At 44.6% G+C, this 21,008-nt stretch overlaps 1 protein-coding gene across 2 annotated transcripts in view; it reads left to right on the top strand.

Annotated features, from left to right (window-relative positions):
• MDH1 (malate dehydrogenase 1) overlaps window positions 1-20,480 on the top strand; it is an 82,032-nt gene extending 61,552 nt beyond the window's left edge. Inside the window, exons 8-9 of one of the 2 annotated variants that reach the window (XR_015296671.1) lie at window positions 15,058-15,952; window positions 19,327-20,480. Coding sequence is in view for 1 of the 2 variants with exons in the window: in XM_086927621.1 (XP_086783747.1) it covers window positions 15,058-15,147; window positions 20,139-20,264 (216 nt within the window). In the remaining variant the exon portion in view is untranslated. The remainder of the gene's footprint in view (window positions 1-15,057; window positions 15,953-19,326) is intronic. The other variant, XM_086927621.1, reaches the window with a different exon arrangement.
• Window positions 20,481-21,008: the final 528 nt, after the last annotated feature.

Here is a 21,008-nt window from a genome sequence, read left to right as displayed (position 1 = left end):
TGAGCAAAGTCCCGGGAGGGGAACTTTCTGGAGAATCAAGGACCCTAGAAGAGAGCCAGGCCAGCCCCATAGCAAGCGAGAAAGCAGCACCGCAAAAGAGGAAAAATAAAAAGACCACTAAAGAGACAGTGCTAGTAAAAAAAAGGAAGTCTTTCAATCACTAAATCCGTGAAAGACTTTGTAGGTAAACACTACAAAAGAGTAGATCCACCCATGAGAGCCTTGGAAGCCGAAGCAGTACAGGAGAATGGGAATGGTTCTGTAGAAATCGTTGAATTATTGGAGGCATAATTTCTGTTAAACCAGTCACTTTTATGTCAAAATGAATTGTTAGCAGCGCCGCGTTGGTCTTCATCCCCCAAATTATTCTCGCTACACACACAGGTACTAGAGACCTCAGGTCAAATGAGGAACTCTAGCGAAAGGTCGAATTGATTGGTGTGAGGAATGAAATACATCGGTCCTATGGTCAAATGAACTACAGCGGGAAACACAGATGTGTAAGAACAGACGATCCAGAGAAGAACAGCCAACATGATTTAGATATCTCCACTACTGCCACCTCTTCAATGATGGACCTATTGTTGATGCTTCAAGAAAACCCTTCACGGATACTAGAAGTTACAATGTTAAACAATGGGGGCCTTAAACGCAAAAAACATACTTAAAAAAGATTGAGTTGCAAGGAATTAGAGGTCAAATGCCACATATGATGAGACCAATAGACTCAGTCTATAGAACAGAAAGGGACTGTAGTAATAGTAGAAACCCCTCATAATGTGTGTGTGTATATGTATGTAATATATATATATATATATATATTCAGCTGGATGGTGTGAACATTTGCATCATAACCCCCCGCAGCAACTTTCCCGGTGTCCTGTACATGAAGGATTCTGGGACGTGTAGTTTCCCTTCACACGGACTGCTACACAGGTGTGATGCGTGGATCACCAGGGGGGTGGAGCTGACCTTCAACAACAAGGCCTACAAAAGGGCGGGTTCAAGTCTACGGTATGCTGCATTACTTGTGAAGGCTGGAGGCGCTGACGACGGCATATCAACAGCCAGAAATGCATCCGCCACAAACCTTGAATAAAAGCCTTCAACTGCTTCCCTGGGGTCCTGCTTCTTCCTTTCGGCTAGAAGATCACCGCATATATATATATATATATATATATATATATATATATATACATACACACACACACACTAGGGAGCAAAAGGCTGCTTCTGGGCCCCCGCTCGCCCCGACGTTAAGGCTGCTTCAGGGCCCCCTGCAATACTGACACCTGTCACAGTTTTTATTTCGTGCAGCATTTGTGCCTGCCACCAAATTATGCCATAACAAACTAAGCAGCTGGGACAGGACCACCTTGAATAACGCAGCGTCGCGCCTCCGTCTTGCTTTTCATGGAGCACCTTTGCTGCCTGGAAACAATCACCACGCTCACACGGCATTGCGTCTTTGAATGTGCTGCCAGGCCGCGTTGCTTTGAGTGAACACCAGCAAAAAACCGGAACGGCTTCAGTGACCGTCCTTCCATTATGTAGACTTTTTTTCTGTATCAGGGCCCATAGGAAAGGAAACGGCTCCCAACTCGAGTTGCAACGGTTGCACTGCACCCGAAGAGGGTATCGGAGGCATTGGCATTTTTATCACCATTCTTGTCTGCTCCTTTCCGCGCTCCAGGAAGTCCCTTATCTTGCGTCCCCACTGTCGCCGCTGCTAGATGCAAAGTGAGGAATTATGTGAATTGAACAAATTTTATGCTCCTTTCCACACTCCAGGAAGTCCCTTACCTCGTATCCCTACTGTCAGCGCCGCTGTCGTCCGTGCTCCTCCCGCTGAACGCCGCTTTAGTTTTCCTCCCCACAGGTCCGCACATTTCAGTGAACCGGATGTCGGTTCCGCGCCGTCTTTACCTTTGCTCCCCATGTCAGCAAGTTCTCGCACCTGGCCGGCGCTACTTCCAAGGGACTACTTTGTTTTGTAAGGAATATTTTTTTAAAGAACATATATTTTTTGGGGGGGGTATATAGCCTATGTCACACTGCAGACCCTGCCAATTCCAATGATGTATTGGGTGTTTGGATTGGCGCTGTGGTTCCCGAGTTATATCCGATGTTAAGAAGAGGAGAATTGTAGATACAGTTCTAGAAACTATAGTTGACAACCTAGAAGAGCTATAGGCAGAAAGAGGGAATCCAAAGTAGAAACAAGGGGAAAAACAGCAGGTAAAAAAGGACGAGATTAAGTCAAGCGCAGCGTTTTACACAAGTACCTGATAAGCCCGCAAGATCTGAGGGCAGGCTGCCCCGCAACTTGGTAAAATAGGAGTAAAAAGTAACCTGGGGAACGGGGTGGGGGGGGGGAGGGGGAATTATGACCATAGTGTCTCCAAAAATAGCAAAGAACGTGATTCTGTTAAGTGAAATGTAAATGGCTTTTGATATGCAGATTGTCCTTGCTGGTTTTAGATAAAAAAATAAGAAAATGTAATTATTATAAACTTGTAGATGCAATGGGAGAATATTAAGGAGTATGTACGTGATTTGGAGCATTTTAAAGATGATCTAGACTCTCTATGCGGAAAGTATGAATCTGATATGTTTTTCATAATGTGGGATTTTAATCCTAAACTGAGCCCCAAGAAAGTACACCTCTGGTATAGTGATCTACTGGATGCATATGAGATAAAGGATGCAAAAACCACAGTTGATGGACAGAATGCAGAACAATGTCATACATTCACCCCAGTACAGAGATCTGGGCCTAAATCCATCGTTTTCTTGCACTCCACACCACCCCAGTTCAGACATGGCCATATGCAAATCAGCCTTGACCCTGTGCCTCATGGGAACAGTCCAGCCCGAACTGCCAATCCATGTCTTTCCTTGACCGGAATCAAGCATCCTAGGACCGGCTTCCGGCTATCGGCCGTCTTCAGCCAGGATAGCTTGACTCCAGTGGTGTGGAGAGCACAGGACTCGCGTCTTTGCATTTGTCACAGAGTGGGAAGAGTATGCTCAAACAGTTGATGGACAGAATGCAGAACAATGTCATACATTCACCCCAGTACAGAACTGTCTGAACAGTATTTGAGGTGCGCCGAAGACCTGTGTTCCACTGGGTGTGTGGCTGGCGCGGAGTGGAGCCCTAGAGTGACGACCTACAGGGATCTCCCGTGGACGGAGGGCTGCTGAAGCGAGATGGGTCGCACCAGAAACAAACAAACAAACAGACTGACGCCGCCGTAGATGGGACGCCGCAGCTTACGTTTGGCAGTGATCCCCTCTGGCACTTCGGACAATGACGTGATATCTCCCACTGGTACGGACCCCCACGAAGCCAAGCTGGAGACTTGATCCTGAAGATCTGTGACTCACGTACGGCGCTGGAGATACGCATAGACACAAGCTCTACTAGTCTCACCTTATTGGCTAGCTTTTTGTGGTCCGCCTGCAGTAGGTTAACGTCTAATAAATTAGCACTGTTAGACCTAATACCCCAGCAGACCACGCATTCTACTCAACTTGATCAATTCCAGCGACAACTGAAGGGTTTGCAGGACCGAGTGGATGATGCGGAAGGGAGTTCCCGCCGCAATAATGTATGCATACTTGGTATAACGGAACGCAGCGAGGCATCCAACCCTACAGTTTGTGGAGGAATGGCTGAGAAACCATGTGGCGACAGTGGGCCTCACATCTCTACAGTGTGGAGAGAGCGCAGAGTGCCTTCCAGACCTCCTCGGCCGGGCGCACTGCCTCTCCTGCTGATAGCGCGCATTCTACACTACAAGGATCGCAACACTATCCCGAGGGCAGCCAGAGAGCACGCTCCTGTGCACTTCGAGATCAAGCTATTTCGCTTTACCCGGATTTTACCCCTGCAGTCCAGAAAGCGAGGGCCACATTCTTATGGGTGAAGAAAACCCCTGCGTGACCGCAACTTGAAATACGCGCTGCTCTTCCCGGCTAGACTGAAGGTGATCTATGGTCAGAAGTCATACTTTTTTGAGAACCCTGAGGAGGTGGCGGGCTGGCTAGAAATAACTTTTACACCAGAGAACTCTCAGGTTTCGCTGCCATCAGGACAACTACATTGTGCCGCCCCGATTCGAACGTCTGGACTACCCCGATTGGGTCATGGTAATGCTACGGTTGTTATGGACTCTGGCCCAACCTCTGGGCAGATCACTACTAGACAGAAGGATGCACTCTTTACATTGGCGGTTCATGATGCTCAAACTGTGGTGTCCTCGGAGCACTCGTCTGATGCCGATACTGTGCGCTCTGAATCCGACGCTAGCATGCCACTGTTTCCCACAATTACTGCCCAGGTTGCCAGAGACTTCTGATGTTTGTTTCGAGGGGCCCGGGAGTGGTAATGTATAAGTAGTATGGGCACTGTATATATTGCGCCGAGGCCTACTTCCTGGGTCCGGAACATATATGCTTTATAGGGAAGTGTCAATGTACCAAGACATGCTAGTATGTATATTATGTTGTCTTCACGAACTGATGCAGTTCTGGCCTCCACCCCCTGGCGAATGCGATGATGAATCTCTTATTTGCAGTCCATGTTGGACTTGTGTTAATTGTTTGGTCCTCTGTTGTTCTATGGGGGAACCTGGTATTGGGGAGTTGTTGTGTGAGCGTGCTTTGCCTTTCATTATTTTTTAATTACAGGTTCTTTATCTCCACTGGACAGAACGCAATTTCACCTTTGGTACCACAATGGCATTACATAACACATACTGCACATGGAACATAAGGGGATTAGGTTCAGTTCATAGTAGACACCGGGTTCTAGCACAGCTTAATAGACGGAAGATCGCTATAGCCTATTTACAAGAAACTCATCTTAGCAGTGATGAAGTGACCAAATTGCAGAACAAATGGCGGGGACAGCTGTTCTCTACAACATATTCAGCTTTCTCTAGAGGAGCAGTAGTGTGGTTGCGGAGTACTGTCCCTTTCAAGCTCTTGGAGCAGAAAGTAGACTTAAACGGTAGATATGTGCTGCTTCACGACTTATTTGATGGGATGCATGTGGTCATGGGCTGTATATATGCACCGAACATCGATCAGGATAAATATCTGACTACACTGGGTGCAGCTTTGTCGGAGTGGGCGGCATATCAGCAGGTTATCGGTGGCGACTTCAATGCTGTGTTGGATATTGACTTAGACAGGTCTCATCCCCCTCTGCATGCCACTGAAAGCACAAAAATGGCGGAAGCGCTTAGGGGCTGGGCGGAAGGGTGGGAACTGCAGGATGTATGGCGAGTAAAACACACTGGGCACAGGGAATACTCCTTTTATTCACCTCCACACGAACTGCTCACTCTGATACACCGATTCCTATGCTCCAGCGCCCTATTAGAGTTCATTACTTCGGTACTCCATATGGGGAAAACCCTGTCCGATCATAACCCTGTGGAATTAACTATGCAGTGGGGTAGGGTTCCAACTCCGATACAGAATTGGAAACTACAGCCTGAGATGCTGGAGGTCCTCCGCACTACCCTTTCGGAAGCAATCGCCAACTACTTCTCCGAAAATATGGGGTCTGCTAGCTCCCGACAAATGGAGTGGGATGCCATCAAAACTGTCATCAGGGGGGTGGCGATTAGTACCAAGTCAGGAGTGAGCCATTCTTTTATTAAGTGGCTTACAGAGACTGAATGCAGGTTGGCCGCGCTGGAGGGGGAGGCTGCGGGGACAAATGACCAACTGACACAAATGAGCGAGGCCAACCTTCAATATGCGCAGCTGCTTGAGGAGCTGCGGGTAGTGTACCTCAGGTTATACACACAAGAAGAACACACAAGCTGATAGATCGGGACCACTGTTGGCGTGGCTGGTCCGGAACGCCCCCTTGCCCACACCTATATTGGAGATACGGATTGACACAGAGGTGGTGCTAAACACACAACTATACATTAATACCGAATTTAAAAACTATTATGAGAAGCTGTCAATAACGTCAGGCAGTGGACTTTACAGAGTTTGAACAGGTCTTTGATGGTATATGCATCCCCCAACTCACTCCACCACAATGGGACGACTCATTGCGACCACTAACTGGCGTGGAAATACGACAGGCAATTAAGACATTAGCACGTAGTAAGACTCCAGGGAGTGATGGTCTCCCGGCCGAATTTTATGCAATGTACGCTGACCTGCTAACTCCTCACTTGCAACGTCTTTACAACGAATCATTGGATGGAGGCGGGCTCCCCGCTACTACAGTGCAGGCATTAGTGGTTTCACTTTTGAAGCCCGGGAGGGATGCTTTGCTTATTTCGATCTATACACTATTATCACTCCTCAACACGGATTATAAAATCCTGAGTAAGTTACTGGTTACTCGCCTTAAGTTTATACCTGCGCTGATACATTCCGATCAGTGTGGGTTTGTGCCTGGTAGGAGCACAGCACTCCACATCGGACGCCTTCATCAGGTTATGTGGGCACACAAGGTACGGGGACTACAGAAGGCTGCATATCTCTTGATCTGAGGCAGGCGTTTGACTCCCTTCGGTGGGATTATATGTTGTATACTCTTACACGCTTTGTCATACCTCAAATACATAGCATGGGTACGCTTGCTGTATACAAACCCCACGGCGCGGGCACGAACGGGGTGGCATGTCTAAGGACAATATGTTGTGGCCCGGTGGATGAGGCAGGGCTGCCCCTTGTCACCGTTGTTTATCCTGGCATTGGAGCCACTCCTACACAGACTTCGTACTTTTGCAGGCTGTCTGGGTATAGCGCGTGGTCGTGCACTCCACACTGTTTCGGCATATGCGGATGATCTTATTCTTTATATCAAGGGTATGGGTGCTGACCCTCATCCTATGCCTGCCATTTTTGAGTTGTTCAGGGTCTCTCTGGCCTGGCTATCAATGCTGCCAAATCGTATGCGTATTTCTTTATCGCTGAGAGGAACGGGGTTTTCCGGTTTGGTCCCTGGATCTTTCACATCGCACCAGACACCTTTAAATATCTCGGAATACATATTTATCGCACTACATCGGACCTTCTGGACGGCAACCTGGGACGTGCGATTTCCTCTCTTAAATCCCAGGTTCAATTCTGGATTTCACTGCCCCGGTCGGTGGCGGGCAGGGTAGCCATCACAAAAATGGTGCTCTTGCCGAGGCTCCTTTATTTCTTCACCAACCTGCTGATACTTGTCCCCATGAGGTCCTTTAGAGTACTGTATTCATTGATGACGGAGCTAATATGGGGTACAGGACGTAGACTTGTTAGTATTAGCTGCAACTTCACGCGAAACAGGGCGGTATGGGGGTACCAGACCTACTTGCGTATTGCTATGCCAGCCAGTTGCAATGGCTGGCATATTGTCCTGCAGGTCGCAATTTGCATGAGTTAGGCATGTCGCGAGATGGGGATAAGGGAATTATCCACAGGCTCTTACTACCACAAGCCCCTCCCCCCCCCCCCCCCCCCCCCCCGCGTTGACGCGCTGCCTTACTTACTGAAGTCAGCTATCACTTACTGGCGGAGTGAGGTAAGATACACTGGAGGGAGGGCACCGTATGCCCCACCATCCTGCTGTTGGGCATTCCCACACGTTCTGGGGTACTCTCTGGCCGTGCGCTAAAAGCGTTGACTGAGGCGGGCATTACTACACTAGGAGATTTCTTTGCGGAGGGTGGTTTGATGTCGCATGACACGTTTGTGCGCATCCATGGTGCCCCGGAGGCGTTCCTATTGCATGCACATATTCCAAGATGCATATGCGTCACATGGTCGCCTTAGGACACTGAACCACCAGCGAACACACTGCTTACCATGCAGTACCTAATGGGTAACGGGGCTCGTCTGACTAAATGGCTCACTCCTGGGATTCTAGTTGAGAGAGCGACTGCGTTACAGCCACTATGCGACAAGTGGGAGGGGGACGTGGGTCGTACATTCACGGCCAAATAATGTATTACTATATTGGGGTTCCCCAAGAAGGTCTCCCGCAATCCAAAGTTTAAATTTATTCAGCTGATGTTACTACACAGGGCATATTTAACTCCACACAGGTTGAGCTCTATGTTTTAGGGGGCGGATGGTGACTGTCCGCGATGCCACGATCCTGCTTCGGGATTGATACACATGGTGTGGGCTTGCTCCAGACTGGGACATTACTGGGTGACAGTGTGCAAGATACTGACTGCAGTGGCCCCGGCACGCCAGAATGACCATTTGGAATACTGTATACTGGGACCCCATGAAAAGAAGGGCAACCCTGCCCCGCGTTTTGTGAACCTAGCGCTCCTTTTGGCCAAAAGAGCCATAACCACATGATGGAAAGCCACTAGAGCCCCGTCCTTACTGGAATGGCACACCGAAATGTTGAAATGGGGTGGAGCAGAAGGGTCTGAACTGAAAAGGGAGGAATTTAGGGGCCTACTGAGAACAGATTTCCCTGGGCTGGTATACTATGCTATGTCACACAGACCTCTGTTAAAGGCCTTTAGCGCAATGATTCCCCCGCAAATACTATATGGAGCAGAGGTCCTTTACCTTAGTGATAAACCAGTTTGGGATTCAGAGGAAGGACGGCCAGAAGGTGTCACAATGGTGTAGGAAAGAGATCCTATTAAGTAGCCTAAAATGGGCTAAAGAGATGAGGAAGAAAATATCACAGGCCTGTGAAAACATAAAGGTGAAAATCTCCCAGGATTCCCTGCAGGTAGAATTCTCTAAGTTATCTCACGAAACACGGACAAGAAGTCTAAAGAAGAGCAGATATGGTATACCTAGAGAAGAAAAAATCTGCAACAAATGAGGGATTGATGGCAAAGAAAATTGGTTCCCTTATCTGGGTATCTTACCTAATTACCGGTATAGACAGGATATCTTAAGACTGAGAATAGGTATAAACCCCTGGCTAGTAAATGAAGAATTAAAAAGAAAAATGTCACACTGATGGTTACTGTAAGTGTAGTTTGGGCACTAAAGGAGATATATTGCACATTTTTCTAGACTGTGTAACACTATTAGAGCAGCGTAAACGTTATCGCCGCCCGACATTTTTAAAATATGATAAAAGGTAACGGATTAAGGCAGCAGAAATACTTACAGAAATGCCAAATCTTCACATAGCGATTGCAGTGGGGAACTATATGAAAGAAATCCAGTTTCCTTCGAGAGAATTAGCTGAAATGTGTAGTGATTTTAAACAATCTTAACTTTTGTACTAGTGTATCACATATTTTTAAAAATGAGGACTGTTTTAAAGAATATTTTATACTGTATAATTTTATAATGTGCTGAGTATTCCCGACTAAGAGCGTCGAAATATGCACCACTCATTGAAAACTTAACAACTTTTTTAACTTTGAGAAGGTACAAACTGTGATGTTTTAATTTGTTCAAATTGTTTTTTAGATCTGCTTAATGACTATGGTCTAAATAAACATTGCTTTGACAGTGAACTGCAATTGAGGTCTGGCCTGCCGTGTAGGAAATTGTTTTCAAAAAGGGGATTGGGCCTTTACCTCGCTTTCTTTAAAAGAATTCACAATTTCGCTTTATGGACAAACTCGCTACTTTCTGTTCCGGTAATTTATTTATACCTTTTTTGCTTTGTGATTTTCCTTTTTTTTTTTTTTTTTTAAATTTTCAGTACAAAAAAGACAAGTTTCTGGTTATATCTGTTATAACCATAAAACTTGATGTCGACCAGTTAAATATGACCCAGCTAAAGCCGTAGAAGACACAATCTCCAAAATATTACAATTGGGAATAGGAGGATTCTTGTGAGCCAAAGAACTTGACTTTTTAACGAAAAAGTTCGCAAGAAAACCGATATTGAACTTCGTGCCAAAATTTCATAAGAATCTAGAGGAGCCCCCCCGATAGTCTTGGGCTGCTACTCTATTCTAGAACCAATTGCAAAATATGTAGATTTCTTTTTAAAACCCTTTCTCAAAGAAGTACAGTCATATCTGCGAGACACTACAGACTTAATAACAAAAATAGAAGGCTCATCATTTCATGAACAGACCCAATTGATGGGGACGCTAGACGTCACATCGCTTTATACACTTGCATGAGGCACTGGAAGTGATGGAACTATATCTAGATAGCAGAGAACTACCCAATAGGGTCCCGACCAAATTTATCCTACAACTAGCGGAGGTGAAGAATTATTTTAGATTTGACGATCAATTCTTTGTATAAGTGAAAGGCTCCGCTATGGGATGTCCTTATGCTCCAGAAATGGCTCAATAGGAGGAAAGGTTTATAGAGAACAATCCCTTTAAAGGTCATATACTACAGTGGCTGCAATATACAGACTATATCTGACTCCTGTGGCAGGGGAGCCAGGTGGAGTTAGATTCGTTCCACGAATGGCTCCATACCAGACAGACACAAAGTTTTCTGTATAATCTAGCAAAACTCAGATGACTTTTTTTAGATGTAGAGGTCGCTCCAGTAGCAAACCAATTGGCGACCTCTCTATAGAAAAAAGACAGACAAAAATACCATCCTACATCATAGCAGTGCCCATCCTAGAAACCTTAAAGAGAACCTACCGTATGGGCAGCTATTAAGAGTTTGGAGAAACTGCACCCATTTAATGGACTGTGAAAAAAACGCAGCCGCCTTTTTGTATTGACATGGCCGAAAGGGGCTACCCAGAAAAATTATTGAAACATTTGACCAAAAGAACTCGGTTTACACCTCGAGTGAGTCCTCCACCAAATAAGAGAAAAAAAGACCTGGACAAATTGGTGTGCGTGTCAACATTTGGCCCTGGCACAAATAAGTTCAGACAAATTATATTGAAAAATTGGCACTTCCTTGAATCTTTAATGTCCTTTTCTTAAACCTCTGTTTGCTATGGAAAATGTACCAGAGTATAGGACAACAAATGCGCGCAGACTTCTCCCTACCTAAACAGAAAAGTGACCTATTATCACAATGGAACCTAAAACCTATTGAAGGCCATCGCAAATGTGAACATTGTGTGGCTTGCAACACCACCATAGAAGGCACGGAATTCTGCCACAACCGCATTAAATGGAAACATGCAGAATTCACTAACTGCAAAACCAAAAATGCAGTTTATGCAATGATGTGGCCCTTTTTGAAAATCTATATAGGTAAGACGAACCAGCAGGTTAACACCAGAATTACCCAACATAGGTCAAGAATAAAAAAGGTAGTCACTGCCCCAATGGTCGAGCACTTTGAGGAGTCGCATGGAGAAAATTTGTTTAAATGGACAGTTCTAGCGACAATCAATTCATCAAAACGTGCAATTGATATAGATGGCGCTCTACATCAAAAAGAGGCATATTTAATACTTAAATACAGTAGTGCCATGACAGGCCTCAACACCATGACTGAGTTGTCAACATTGTAGAGCACTCTGCAAATTACCTGACCCGCAATGCAACACACTGGGCCACTAAATGCACACTGTTGGGCCAAGAGATATAAAACTTTCACCCAGAATTCCTGAAAAACTATACTAATAGAAGCCCTGAAGAAAATGTCTGCCGTTTTGAAAGGTATCCGTTAAGGTGACACAAATCTTATGGCTTAACGAGGTAAGCGCAACTCTAACCTTGATATAAACGCCGAAATACTGAGGCCAGTATAGATAACCGCTCCCATTGATTTTATTTCAGTAAGCGAGAGAGAAACATCGTAAATGCGAGAAAACTGAGCGGAGATTATTGTCCACTCCGAAAATAGATTTAAAAGAAGAAAATTAAAGGTAGGAAATGGACAAAAGACATAAGTCGTTTTAATCAAGGCAATCAAATCGACATTCCTAACAGGCCTTCTGTTTTCCAACATAAATAAAAATTCCCCAATCAGAGATCCCACGGTGTGGAAACTTAATACTAGATGAGAAGGTTATTGCTTCTCGGGTACAATTTGCAATAAAATAAAAAATAGAATCTTAAATGTCTTATTGCACATCCATTATACTACAAAAACCAAAGATGCCACAATTTAAAAGTCTTGACGAGAATCCTGGAATTTAACGCCCAGGTTTCGAAACACGTCAGCACACGATCAGAGAACAGAGGAATGAAGAATTGAATTCCAGCCTGTGAAATAAATTCCTTTCCAGAAAAATGTAATTCTAATAAAGAAGAATTTTTCCCTGTGCATTCAGATACCTGATATAGAGACTTAAAGTCTTGGATCACTAATTTGGACAGCCAAGTAACATTGGTTGATAAATATGCGTGTATTGGATGTATTTTCCTTCTGTGTATTTTTGTTTTTTTTTAATGTCTAATGTGATGTAATGTTTTATGGTTTGAATGTTTTGTAAAATGATTATAACACAGGTGTGACCAGACACTTGTCTTTTTCGTACTGAAATGAATCCATGAAAAAACAAGTAATTGCAAAGCAAAAGGTATAAAAGTACCGGAACAAACAAAGTAATGAGTTTGTCCATAAAGCGAAATTGTGAATGCTTATAAAGAAAGCGAGGTAAAGGCCCATTCCCCTTTTGAAAACGATAATACGGCCCTGCCGAAACCTCGTCCCTTGGGCCTAGCTCCCCTTTTATCTAAAATGTAGGAAATTGTGGCATTTTCTCCTGCTTAAAGTGCGCACATGGCGCTTTCTATACCGGTTGATTTGAAAATCCAAAATATTATTCTGACCGCTGAAGATATAGGAAGTATCCACATTATTGGACACAGTGAATTCCTCAAGTGCTGACCATATGCAGATCTGTTGGCTTAATTGGAGTACTAGATTACACCGCAGAATTCAGCTGGAGGAAATGTTTGCTTGACATGAATCAATATGAACATACCTGATAAACTGATATGGCTAGTGTGTTATGCTTCAGGTTACACTGGAACTTTAGAATCATGCAAAAGCTTGCATTGGCATCCAACACTTGTAAGAAGTGCCAATATGTGAGGTACCTACTCGCAGGCTTTCTACTCTGAAGTTCACAGAGGGAGTTTAGAGAAACCTGCAAATCGATTCGGAAATGTAAGGTTGGTTTTAATCGTCCAAGTAACACTTTGTGTCAATCTTTATGACCGCTCTGGGGTTTTCATAGAGACTATAGGGGATGAAGTTATTATTTTCAGTGATAGCTGTATGCTAAAAACCTGGGTATTGTAGGTGAGTTTTATTTTGCTTTGGTGTATCTGAAATCAAACCACTAAATACAGAAAAAGGGTATAGGCCGCTTACATTTGGTCAGAATATAATATTAAATTTTGAGTGCTGCCCTTGGGAGAGGTCGATCCAAACCCGGTCCTATGGGCTTTGAGTAGTACACAGGAAGGTTGCCTTAAGCATATGGCTGTGTTGTGTTGAGTCAGTTTGTCTTTTACCAAAACCTTTAGAAACTTGCATTTATTGACAGTCCTCCAGTTTCTTTGAGTGGCAGCCCCCCAGCACTTTTAAATGTAGACAGGGTGGAATATACAAGACTGACAAATGTGATGTTAGACTGTACATACTTAAGCACCATGGCTCTCATAAATGTACCACTCTTCTCAAACTCTTGTCTCTCCTCTTGAATATAGCAAGATGAGAAAATAACTTCTCAAAATGTTCACCGTGAACACTGTTTCAGAAAGCTCTCCTTGCCTACTTTGTGGAAATGGCGCTTCTTGAGCAAAGATACTATTAATCAAACTTTCTGGAACCACTTCACAAGATTCTACTCTTACATAGTTAGGAAAACAAGGGGCGTACATTACAGCCTGTTTGTCTGGCTGTTTGATTTTTGGATTGTAGTCCAAACCAAAGTGCGGCTTTCAGTAGGTGTTTTTTTTTATTTTATTTTATTCGTAGAACTACATTCAGCTTGCATTTTGTGGGCTTTCTGATTGTCAACCTCCAGTTACACGGATATTAACATGTTGTAAAGGTTCACTATTTACATCACTTAACATAGAACATTTCCTCTGCACAGTTCTTTTAGTGGAACCTATACCTGAATGGGTACTGTGTATGGTCTAGGCCAGTGGTTCTAAACCTTTTGATTTCTGTGGACCCCCCCACCCCAATCATTACTGGAACCTGCAGACCCTAATCAAATTATAATTGAAGTCTTATCCCCACTGAATCTTTCGAGAGTAAGCATTTGCGATTATTCAAACTGCGAAATGATACAAAAAATATATAAACTAGCATTAATCAAACAATCAAATATTTTATTTTATTCACAAATATAAAAAATCTGAATTTTAATAAAGGTTTGAGCGTTTATAAATTTAAGCAAATAATCATCCATCCTATATTGTTCTTGATGTACTCGTAACTGCCACGAACCAATCGTAGGATATTAACTTAATCTTTAGCTTCCAACTTAAAACGTTCTTTAATTGGAAAAAAATTTGAAAATTTTCAACTTTAAATTTTGCTGCTTCATTTATATAAACCTAATTAATTTTCTAAGCAGTCACATCACCTAATTGGACACGGTGCACCCCCAGGGGTCCCTGGACCACAAGTGAAGAACCACTGGTCTAGACCTTTCACAGTACCAACATGAGCTTGTCGCTTTTACAAGAAACACTGTTAATACTCCTCAAAAAGGTAGCAACAATATGAAGTTATTAGTCTCCAAAATGAGTTGGTAAAACATCAACTTCTGTACCCAACTGCGTTGGAATCTAACACTACAATTGCACAGAAAATTGCATTGAATTTCTGGGTTTATGTTGAAACATTCCTGTGCTTTCATAGAGTAGAAATTGTTTCTGGTGTATTTCTTTCTCTGCTGTCAATGTTTTGTGGCTGTCGTCCTTAGTACAACGGATATAACCTATTGGAAACTTGCAACATTTCAGGTACTGAGGTCGCCTTTTGTTGGATTTATTTTGAGAAGTCTTGGTACATCGTCCGTAACCAGTGTAATGGGGCAATCGTGTTTCCCAAATGTTATTCACTACTTAATGTTGTACACCTCCAGAATCACCCCCAACTTCTCCTGTATGTTTTAATGATGTTCGACCTGTTGGAAGGTGATCTGTTTCTCTCCTACTAATTGGCTTGCTTTTTCTTTCTTTCCTTCAGGGAGAATTTGTTTCCATGGGAGTGATTTCAGGTGGCAATTCCTACGGCATCCCTGAAGATTTGGTTTATTCGTTCCCTGTGACTATCAAGGTAAATGTACTTGTTTGTTTTGAAGTCTAAATCTTTTCTACAACATGCCCCGTGTGATCAAAATTTGGCTTCCCATTTTATTGTTTTGTATGAAACTTTCTTTTCTTTTAAACCATATTCGTTCATCAGTCACTGTTAAGCTGTGCCGATGAACTGATTCTAATTGCCTCCTGTAGTTTAGATTATTTGTGTTTATTTTTAAGATGTAAGGCTGTAATGCCTACACTTTGATTAGTGGGTAATGGGATCATATTTCTAGTACTTTCAATATAATTTTTAGTCCCTGTATTTAAAATGTACTTGTTAATATGCTTTTTCCTTTGTCTTAAATTTTCTGGGTTCTCACTCATCTTAATGACACAATTTCTTGAAGGACATGGCAGGGTAGGGTATAGCATATGTTTATGCACATGCACATTTTTATTTTCAAGCTTCTGTCTCGTTCCACTATCTTTTCTGATTCTACTGCTGATCTATTCAGTATGCAAAAAGAACAAATGATGGACAGAATGTAGAACAATGTCATACATTCACCCCAGTACAGAGATCTGGGCCTAAATCTTTCGTTTTGTTTTGCTCGCCATTCCAGTTCGGACCTAGCCACATCAGTCCAGCCCAAACTGCCAGGCCAGGTCTTGGCAGTTCGGTTTGGACTGTTCCCATGAGGTACAGGGTCAAAACTGATTTGCATAAGGCAGGGTCCAAACTGGGGTGGCATAGTGGGCAAAAGAACGATAGATTTAACCCAGATCTCTTATCTGGGGGAGAATGTTTGAATCATTCAGCATACCGTCCATCTGTTGCAGTCAGAACCAGGCCAGTCTATCTACTACCAAGCGAATTTCCTGTGGATTGCTTAATGTTAGATCTCTTTGTAAGCACCACATGGAAATTGCCTTCCTCATTGAGTCTGAAAATCTCGATGTCCTCTTTCTCACAGAAACGTGGACTCGGGAAGACTGTGAGGTGGAGCTGGGCTTAGCCTGCCCTTCAGGCTATAAAATTAGTCACACCCCTCGCCCGCTTAATCGAGGAGGGGGAATCGGGTTTATTTACAAAGATTCGCTCACTCTCTCCCAGCTAAAGATTCGTGAGGTATCGGGATTTGAACTGATGGGCTTCACAGTCAAACAGCAGGAGCTGAAACTGTGTTCAGGTGTCCTCTGCTATCGTCCTCCAGGACCAGCACCAACTATAGCACTCCTTATTGACCTGATTTATGAACTCTCTAGTTCCCATTCCAAGCTATTGATTCTTGGTGATTTCAACTTGTGGGCAGGCGGCTCAAGGGATAATGCATTTTTTTCCCTCAGCCAAGCCTGCATGGATATCAAGATGGAACAGCTGGTAAATGTCACCACGCATCGGAAAGGTCATATCCTGGACTTAATATTCGCGGATCCACTATGGGTTTCAGTAGAGGATATTAAGTGCCAGTATTGGACAGACCACTTCTTGGTCATGTTTTCTCTCTGGCTGGAGGACCACACCTCACGGGAGGCCGGATTATCCCAAGCCAAACTAGAGAGACCTTGGTCCAGAATTCTTAAAACCTCCCCTCTGCCGAACATTTTAGGCAAGGACTTTAAGCTTGGTAATACAGCTGAGGAGAGCTACTCTCGCTTCTGCCAGTCCATCTCGAGTTCACTGGATAAGCTGGCACCCCTTCGGAAATCACGGGGTAGGGTGAACCGAGCCAGTCCTTGGTATACGAGCGAACTTCGCCAGCTCAAACTCGACTGCAAACGTGCAGAAAGGGCGTGGAGGAAACAATACTTAGATTCGGAGAAAATTGTGTTCCGGTCCGCCATACAAAAATACAAGGCTCAGATCAAGGTGGCTAAAGCGTCCTATCTTGAATCCACCTTGAATCATGCCCCTAACAAGGCTCAGGCACTTTTTAAAATTGTCCGAGACCTCGCCCACCCCACGTGTGTGGCCAGTTCTGTCCCTTCATCGCAAGCTCTCTGTGATTCTATTGCCGAGGCCTTTGAGGAGAAAATCCGCAGAATCCTGGAGGGTCTGCAGGATCCAATTGATTCTCCCACTGGTTTGGGAGCTCCTGAGGCATTGGCCAGTCGACCCCTGCAGGGGGTTTCTCACCTCTGTTTGGAAGCTCCGACCTCACCTGCCAGTCGACCCCGACCAGAGGATCAGGTGCTCAACTTGGGAGCTCCGGCGATTGAGGCCAGTCGACCCCAGCTGAGTAGCTTTCCCCTCTCCCCTGTGGACCAGGGCCTCCGTCTGGAAGCTCCGGTAAGCGAGACCAGTCGACCCCAGCTGAGTAGCTCTCCCCCGCCCTCCCTGGTCCGGGCCCTCAGTCTGGGAGCTCCGGCGACTGAGGCCAGTCGACCCCAGCTGAGTAGTTCTTTTCTGCCTTCCTTGGACCAGGCTTTCAGCTTGGGAGCTCCGGCAATGGAGGCCAGTCGACCCCAGCTGAGTAGCCTTTCTTTGCCCTCCTTGGACCAGGCTTCCAGTTGGGGAGCTCCGGCGATTGAGGCCAGTCGACCCCAACTGAGTAGTTTTCCTCTGCCTTCCTTGGAGGAGTTTGGCAGCCTAGCCCTTACGATCTCATCTGGCTCGCCTCTTGACCCTCTTCCGCCAAAACTCTGGAGGTTGTTTCAGGAGGAACTTTTCCAGCCTCTACATTCCATCTGCTGTCAGTCGTTTGAAACAGGGATTGTACCGGGTTGTTGGAAGAAGGCAGTGGTATCCCCGCTTCTAAAAAAACCTACGCTTGACCCTGCCTGTCTTTCCAATTACCGGCCAATTTCCCTGCTTCCTTTTCCAGTTAAAATCATGGAAAAGTTGGTCACCCGCACTCTATCCGGCTTCCTAGAAGGGAACACCTGGCTGGATGAGACGCAATTTGGCTTCCGCCCAGCTCATGGGACGGAATCCGCGTTAGTGACCGTGTTAGACAATCTGCGGGCGCGAGTCGACAGTGGTCGGGCGGCCTTTTTGGTGCTGCTCGACATGTCGGCCGTGTTCGACACGGTCAGCCATCCGACCTTGATAGCGAGGCTGGAAGAGTGTGGGGTCAAAGACAAGGCGAGGGACTGGTTAATTTCCTATCTGGATAATCGTCACCAACGGGTGTCGCTCCCTCCCTTCAGTTCAGAGGAGCGGAGAGTGGGACAAGGAGTACCTCAGGGCTCAGCCATCAGCCCTATACTCTTTAATATCTACCTCCGCCCTCTAGTCCAGCTTATTAAATCGTTTGGGATCTCTGCATTTAATTATGCAGATGATACCCAGCTGGTCTTTTCACTGGAGGGACAGGATGCGGTCCCACTGGAGACTTCATCGGTGCATGCAGGCCACAGCGGACTGGCTCCGCTTGAACTCGTTACAGTTCAATGGTACTAAAACTGAGGTGCTGCACTGCTCCAGCGACCGAATCCCCAGGGACCTTCCAAATGACTTTTGTCCCCCGTCCTTTTCAGAGACCGTGTCAGCCACACACTCGGCGCGTAATCTGGGGGTCATCTTTGGGCCTAACTTGCAGCTGGATTTGCACGTAAACAAGACCACCTCAACGTGCATGATGCTCATCCGTATGCTGCGCAAGGTCCTACCTCTCCTCCCGGAGCAAGCCAGATCCGAAGTAGTGCGGAGTACCATCCTAAGTCGACTCGACTACTGCAACGCACTACTATTGGATGCCCCTGCAACACTACTGGGCAAGCTTCAAAGGGTACAAAATCTGGCGGCCAAACTTGCCCTCTCCCGCCCCTACTACAGCTCATCTACAGCAGCGCTTCAGGAACTCCACTGGCTGCCGGTCCACCTTCGTGTTCGATACAAAGCAGCGTGTATTGTGTTTAGAGCTATTCATGGCTTGGGACCAATCCCGTTGCGGGGAATGTTTGCTTGGTATCTCCCATCTCGAGCCCTACGCTCCTCGTCATCCAAGCTGTTAGTAGTCCCGCGCTTCCAGAGAGTGAGGATGGGTGGCCGATCGTTCAGAGTAGCGGCGGCTAAACTCTGGAACTCCCTGCCATTATCCCTTAGGAGTCTTGAGGCTCTCTCAGCCTTTAGAAAGGCGTTGAAAACCTACCTCTTCCCGAGGATAGGCTAGCTGCTGAAGTTGCTGGATCAGGGTTCAAAGCGCCAGGATGCCCTTGGTGGTGACAGGCTGCGCTCTATAAGTATACCACAATACACAATACAATACAGTTGATCCAGTATGACCTCATTAAATGTAGCTTATGATATTGTTGATGACCTGCTGTACTGTTTTATAGCATAGTGACCGTAATATGGCAATACATGTATTTGGGTGATGCATCAGTGCAGGAACCAAGCTACATATGAATTGCTTTGCCTGGCTTCACCCACAAATCGACTGTTAGTCTTCATTCAACACAAACAAGGCATATTTTTGCCCTCCATATTTTGATGGGGCTTTTCTGGGCAACAATGAGCAGAAAATTGATACCATGTACCTTTTTTAACCAGAACTGCCTAGCAAATGGGCTGTTGGCCAGGGCCTCATTTGTAGAACTAGGCAATGAGTTTTTAATCATGTTTTTATCCATGCCCCATCCCCACTGCATTTAGGTTTTAATTTACCTGAAGTAATTCAGGTTGAAATGTCTTCTATCAACTTTGTCTAAGCTGTCATCTGATGCTGGGCACCCACCGTCCCCACTTTTCATTGTATCCTGTTACTAACTTGTTGGATTTTAAGATTAATTTTTGCTATTAAATGTAGGTCTAGTAACCATGCACTAGAAAACTTGAGCTTCTCCCAACTGCATAGTTAGAATCTGAAAACCTGGTGGTTTGAACATCTATTTCACTGAAGTTGGCTTAAACTAAGCTGTAATGTGAAAAAGGTTCTCCTTACTATTCAGTTTTTAACGCACCTTTTATTTCAGGGGCTGTTTTCATGATACTGTGCAACTACGTGGACTAAACATGCATGTTCTTTGGACTCATTTAATGTATTTCTAATTCTCAATCTGGTGTACCTTCTTTCCATGCAGAATAAAAGCTGGTGCTTTGTTGAAGGGCTACCGATCAATGATTTCTCCCGCGAGAAGATGGATTTAACAGCCAAAGAGTTGGTGGAGGAGAAAGAAACTGCATTTGAATTTCTTGCTACTGCTTGACTAGATGAAATTCCAGTTTCAGAAAAGCACCTAAATGCCCAGACGATGAAATGTTGTCTTTAAACCTACAGTAGCACTTAACCATATGTTTGGAGAGAAACTATTTTAAACTATCAAGGTCATTTATCTTAAAGATTGCATCAAAATTATGACTGTAATGTTAATTATAATGGTTCAAAAAACAGCCGTGAAATAAATAACTTGGTGTTTGATTTAGATTGTGTGGGGTTTTTTTTGTAAATGGTTTATTTAATGAGCTGTAATCTGATTCATTCATCAAAGAGAATGTAAATAAAAAAATAGATCCCATCTTGCATTGCAGTCTAGTATACTTGGCAATGATGCATCAAACTGGGAGCACATTTACTTTTTATTCCCCCACCTTAAAATTTTTATATGCACCCTGCCACCCGTCTACTTCCCAGGGTCTAGTCTTGGTTGTAAACCAAACCACCAAAAAGATACTTCAAATAGAGAACTCCTGCGATACGACAAGCCTTTGCATTAACAGCTGTATCTTTTGGTGCACATGAAAATGTAGTGTACATTTCAGCAATACAAAACTATGAACCACAATACATTAGACTTTTGAAGCAAAATATTAAGGTTCTTTGTGTAGCAGCACAAAGTTATGTGGTAACAACTCACTTAATAACCTGACCTGGAAGAAAAAATGAACTGCAACCTCGATCCCGCACACAAACCTATTGACAGCTGCTTCCCGATATAACCACACACCCAAAG

Source organism: Lissotriton vulgaris, chromosome 6, assembly GCF_964263255.1.
Source record: "Lissotriton vulgaris chromosome 6, aLisVul1.2, whole genome shotgun sequence".
NCBI lineage: Eukaryota > Metazoa > Chordata > Amphibia > Caudata > Salamandridae > Lissotriton > Lissotriton vulgaris.
This window is presented reverse-complemented; position numbering and strand designations above follow the sequence as displayed.